Source organism: Bos indicus x Bos taurus, chromosome 8 (genome assembly GCF_003369695.1).
Source record: "Bos indicus x Bos taurus breed Angus x Brahman F1 hybrid chromosome 8, Bos_hybrid_MaternalHap_v2.0, whole genome shotgun sequence".
Taxonomy (NCBI): domain Eukaryota; kingdom Metazoa; phylum Chordata; class Mammalia; order Artiodactyla; family Bovidae; genus Bos; species Bos indicus x Bos taurus.
This window is the reverse complement of record NC_040083.1, coordinates 54,015,612-54,021,611: the sequence shown is the minus strand read 5'-3', so window position 1 is coordinate 54,021,611 and position 6,000 is coordinate 54,015,612. Positions and strand designations below refer to the sequence as shown.

The following is a 6,000-nucleotide window of genomic DNA, read 5'->3' as shown; positions in this document are numbered from 1 at the left end:
TCTGCCCTTACTGCAGGCCGTTTGCGAAATTCAGGAAGACCCGCCTTTCCATTCATTAGACAATTGCTGAGCATCCCCTAAAGGCAAAGCAGGATGTCAGGTGATATAGGTGAAGAAACAGGACTTGCTCCTTGCTCTAGTGGGGAAGGCAGGTAAACAGACACACTCAGCACAGTAAAGAACAGAATGGAGGAGCTGTGATAGGATAAAAGGGTCACCCTTGTAAGAACAAAGGAAAAGAGCATGCTTGCAATGGAGGAGACACAAACAAGGTCAGGAGGTTGGCAGGTGTCTTGAAGGAAGGCTGGTCTTGCCAAGTTGGGGCAGGAACTCCAGGCTTACCTGTGGAAGCATGGGCTTATGCATGACATTCCAAGAACAAGAAACACAAGAAAGAACAGGCCAAACACATACATTGCTGCTGCTGCTGCTGCTAAGTCGCTTCAGTCGTGTCCGACTCTGTGCGACCCCATAGACAGCAGCCCACCAGGCTCCCCTGTCCCTGGGATTTTCCAGGCATTACCATATGTAAACTAGCTAATGGGAAGTCTCTGTATGACACAGGAAGCTCAACTCCTCCGTGCTCTGTGACAACCTAGCGGGTGGGGTGAGGTGGGGGTGGAGGGAGGTTGAAGAGAGAGGGGACATATGTATACCTACGGCTGACTCATGCTGATGTATGGCAGAAACCAACACAACACTGTAAAGCAATTATCCTCCAATTAAAAATTTAAAAAAAGAAAAGGGCAGACTAGATGCTACAATGCTGTGACTGCTAGGCTAAGAAGCCCGGGCCTTTTTAAAAACCAAAGAGGAGCATGAAGTGATCATCCAACCAGCTGTGCTGTAGGGGATGGTGTGGGCAGATGAGGCTGCTGAAATGACCCTCTGAAGGCTGGCAGAGCTGGTTGTGGCAAGGGGAATGGAAATAAGTGGAGATTCAAGAGCTTTGGGGTTGGTACAAACCACAGGGACTTGCAACCATCACGTGAATGGGTGAGGAAGGAGGTGAAATAGACTCTGAATGCTATGATATGTAAACACTTGGTTGGAGTCCATGGACTGGGCAGTTCTTGCTATTTAAATATTTACTGTGGTTATTAGTCTCATCCAGCATTGAGCCCTTGTTTTATGCTTTAAATATCCCTGAGCAAAGTTAAGGAGTTATTTCTATCCTCCTTTTCAAAGAAAGGGCTTCCTGGTGGCTTAGCTGGTAAAGAATCCACCTGCAATGCAGGAGACCTGGATTCAATCCCTGGGTTGGGAAGATCCCCTGGAGAAGGGAAAGACTACCCACTCCAGGGCCTGGAGAATTCCATGGACTATACAGTCCGTGGGGTCACAGAGAGTTGGACATGACTGAGCGACTTTCACTTCACTTTAAAGATGAGAGAATCAAGCCTGTAAAGGCTTAGCCCTAAGCAGAGAAACACAACTAACCCAACTGATTTGTGTAGGGCTCAGACGAAAGATCAGCACAAGCCTCGTTACATAATCCAACAAAACATGAAGATAGCTCAATACTGTCCTGTTGGCATGTTTTCAGCTGAACTGGGGCAAGCTTCGTAGAACTTTATACTGTGAGCTGTGTTATAAGGTCGTTTGTTGATATTGTCCATTCCAAGAGCCAATGGAAAGTTACCAGTGTGCTGAATCATCACAAACATGGATGCAGAGAATGTAGGTCTTGCAACTTTAGTTTAACAAAATACAGTTCACAGATGCTATTTTTAGACTCAAGTTTGCCCAACAGAAAGTTTGTAAAAGAATAATCTGTCTAAAAAGCAGGTAAAGAAATTCACTGACAAAGACTTAGATGTTTTAGGACTTTAATGTCCTTCATATATTCAGCATAAAAAACTGACAATGGGTGAATAACAGGGGAAAAGAGTCTTCAGCAAAGATCTTCCCAAACTCACAGCATCACTGGCCAAACACCATAAAGAAACAGTCATGTGAACAAAGGAAAGAAGAGTTTAACAGAAATTTTTAGTTTAACGGCATAACTGAAAAACAAGGAAACAACCAACCAACCTTTCTTCTACCCACTGAGAGGAATGAAAAAGTGAACCAGGGAGCTTCCAACCCTTGTGAAGTATCTTTAAAAAGGAAGGGGTAGGGGAGAAACACAGCCGTTGAAAACGTAACACTTCAATGGTTACGGATACTATCAAATTCTCAAAGTCTGAACATACACCCACATGAACTGTATTATTAGAAAACATAAGTGCATGGAGATATAAACTATTTAGTGTTAAAAACAGACCTTGTTATATAAACATACAGTATGTCACTTTCATCTCTTTATGAGAATAAGGAAAGATTTCCAGTTTGCCTTTTAGTCTGAACTAAAAGGCAAACTGGAAAGATTTCCAGTTCAACTCACCGCATGGACGGTGGTGACCTGAATTAACAGCTGCAGAACCCCAGGAGACCCCCCCACTGCTGTCATCTTGCAAAGGATCAAAATTCAGCACCCAGAGGACCCCACCCCACTCTCCATGCTGTTTGTTTCTAAAAATAATAACCTGCCAATTTGCATAATTAAGGCCATAGGCAGCTTTGAATATGAGATCTAAGCAGAAAGAGTAGCAGTAAAGACAGTATTAGTTAAGAGTTTCTAGAAAAAAGAGAGGGAAGATTTTTTTAAAGGCTTCCAGTTAAAGTCAGAATTAAGTCCCAACAGTTTGGCAGAGCTGCGGATGTGTCGCTGTTTTTCTCTAAAAAAGAAGAATCTACCATATCACTCGAGAAAATGCCATATTTGTTAATATTTTTGTAACCATTCTCAAGTGACTTTCAGCTTCGTTCATTGTTCAAGGGCAGAGTATATACTGGTCAGGATGCGCTCATAGCTGGTGCATCTCCAAAAAATTCTTCATGAAGGCTGCCAGCTTCTGGACGTCTTCGACAGTGACAGCATTGTACAGAGAGACCCGGATGCCTCCCACGGACCTGGAAGGACCACAGATGCGGCCATTAAGAACAGGAGCATCCGGTTTAACATCAAGACCACCCTCCTTCCAGTCACCCACTCCTTTAAGAGTCATGGCACCTGAGATCATCATGTCCAACTTCTCACCTGAAAATACCCATAGGAGGCCAAAAGCTTCAGACATCTCAGTCCTTAGGAATTCTTACCAACACAGTGAGCGTCATGCTTACATGTGACCTAGGTTAACTCAACTCTTCGATGAGCCTGCTGTATAGGGGGCAGGGATCTGGCAGGTACTCTTGTGCGTGAGGACATACATTTTTCATGGAGCCTGAAGGATTAATTAACTCCTCTTCCTAATGTCCAGCGGGAGCAATAGCGGCTTTTTCTTACATTGGACAGGGTTGTGTCAGTTGCACCATGGATCGGATGGCAACCTCTGAGCTGTCACAGCAGACAGCCTCAAAGGTAATTTTGACCAAAGCTCCTAGAAGATGGGGCTCCATCACGCTCTCAGCTGAGAAATCATGCTAAGGGTTCTAAAAGCAATAAGAAGATTATCCCATAATAACTGGTCTTTTTCAACTAGTTACAGTAACCGCTACTTCAAGCTGGGCAGGCTCCTGGATGTGTTTTACTCTGCATCTGAAGAGGCTTCCCTGGTGCTTCAGATAGTAAACAACTCGCCTGCCAATGCAGGAGACATGGGTTTGATCCCTGGGTCGGGAAGATCCCCTGGAGAAGGGAATGACTACCCACTCCAGTATTCTTGCCTGGAGAGTTCCATGGACAGAGGAACCTGGTGGTCTACAGTCCGTGGGGTCACAAAGAGTCCAATATGACTTAGCAACTAACACTTTCACTGCATCTGAAAACCAAACCAATTCTCTGACAAGCTTCTGGATGTGACATGTACTCACCTATGCCCTTTCAAGGAGATCATATTGAGTTCAAGAGCTTTGTCAAGAAATCTTTTTTCTAAAGCATCGTCTCCTTTGGTGTTGCCAATGCGGAATGGAATATTCATCTTGCTTCTATTCTGGGGCTCCACTGGACATCTGAAAAACACATTTATTGTTGTAGATAATTTTCTGCAATGTACAACTTTAACAAGTCAACAGAAAATTTTTTAAAAACCATTTTCTAGATGCAAACAAGAGGTTACAAATCTGCCCCAGGACATTTATAATTTACTTAAGGAGACAACTTTTGCATTTGGAAAAGGGAGTTAGCATTCTCTTATACAACTGGTACTACTTAATTTCTAAGAGCCTCAGTTTCCTCATCCAAATATTGGGAATATTAATAAAATCACCATTTCAGACAAGTTTTGACAGTTCAATGACACAATGTATATGAAGCTTCCAACACATGGCAGCCACAGAGCAACATGAATGAAATGACCCTTTCTCTACAAGGCTGCAGAGAAGGAAAAGTTGTTCTGAATAGTGGCTGTAAGACTTAAAAACAATGAGCAGCAACTTTCAAAGCACTTACAACACTGTACTGTCCCAAACCATGTGACCTTGAAACTTACTGACTCTCCCTATTGTACTTCTCTGTTATGAGAACTAAACAAAGTATTTGCAGAGAATTTCTGTGGTACATTTGCAAATGGCCACAAATTCTCCATAGCCTTCCCAGCAAGAGGTGGGGCCTAGTGTTCACAGCTTTTGAATCTGGGCTGGCCTTGTGGATTTGCTTTGACCAAGAAACAATCTGAAGGGTTAGGGTGGGTAGGGAGGTTCAGGATGGAGGGGACACGTGAATACCTATGGCTGATTCATACTGATGTGTGGTAAAAACTATCACAATATTGTAAAGTAATTATCCTCCAATTAAAATAAATAATTTTTTTTAAAGAGACAGACTGCAACAGAAATGATGCCATGCAACTTCCAAGCCAAGGCACATGCAGCTTCTATACCTGTCTTGCTCAAACATTGCTGCTATGTAAGCAAGCCCAAGCTAGCCTGCAGGAAACAACAGCCCCAGCCAACAGCCAGCACTAGCTGCCAGACAGGGGAGCATGGCCATTTTGGACTCCGGGTGAACCACCAGATGAATTTGGTTGAATAAGTGATCTCAGAAGAGACCAGCAGAAGAAACCACCCAGCTGAGTTCAGCTCAACCTGCTGATGGAAAAGAATCCTGAGTAATGAAAATGGCTGTGGTTTTAAGCCAGTCTTGAAGTTTTCTGTGTATGATGCAAAAGCAGACAACTGATACAATTTAGAAGAGTGCCTGGATCACATTCAATGCTATATAAGTATCTGTTAAAATCAAATAAATTTGTCTTTTTATTCCCAGCACCTTGCACGAGGCTCACACAGACTCTCAAAAATAAATGAGTCAAATTTCATAGGTTAGTGTATGACTTCAGTTTCTGGTTTGGAAAGCAAGCAAGCCAAAATTATTTTTCATTGACAACCAAATGAGACAAACAGAAGGAGAGCTGACATGCTACTCTGAAATACAAGGAAAAATATGTCGTAACTCTCTTTCCCCATCTTCTCAAGCACATCCTGTTTTATCCTTCCATTTCTACAGGGTAGGATTCATTAAAATTAAACAGCAGAAAAAGCAGTGTGAGGAAGCCCCCCATTAACAGCTATGCTCACCCCTGAGGGCGCACACACAGTTCTTGTTACAGTTAACAGGAGTCAAGTCCACATTAACAGACAAAAGAGACCCAAGAAGGGAAATCAGGTCTCTGGCAATAGGCTTTGAGCTTGAATTCTGGCCCCCACCTTTTCACAGGTAGTAGGTTTCCTGGTTGACATTTAAATTAAAATTTTAGTGTCTACCTCCTTTGATATTCTGCTGCCTCAGGCTCCTCATGCAAGAGTCCAATTATAGAGCCGGAGCAGCAAAAAGGACATGTGGTTTAAGGGTAAAAAATATTAAAAGGGAGAAGAATTAAGAACCTGGGTTTACAAATCTGTAAATACAAATCTGTATTTACAGTCCTCCCCTACAAATTTACCCAACCTATTGTGAAAGTAGATGGTACCATAACAGCAACAATGTCATAAAACCTAGAAACTGAAGATTAAATTAGCATG

At 42.8% G+C, this 6,000-nt stretch overlaps 1 protein-coding gene across 1 annotated transcript in view; it reads right to left on the bottom strand.

Moving 5' to 3' along the window:
* Positions 1 to 1,812: 1,812 nt before the first annotated feature.
* PSAT1 (phosphoserine aminotransferase 1) overlaps positions 1,813 to 6,000 on the bottom strand; it is a 28,320-nt gene continuing 24,132 nt past the window's right edge. Inside the window, exons 8-9 of the mRNA XM_027549523.1 lie at positions 3,856 to 3,993; positions 1,813 to 2,955 (exon numbers count right to left, since the gene is read on the bottom strand). Of these exons, the coding sequence (XP_027405324.1) occupies positions 2,850 to 2,955; positions 3,856 to 3,993 (244 nt within the window). The 3' untranslated portion in view covers positions 1,813 to 2,849. The remainder of the gene's footprint in view (positions 2,956 to 3,855; positions 3,994 to 6,000) is intronic.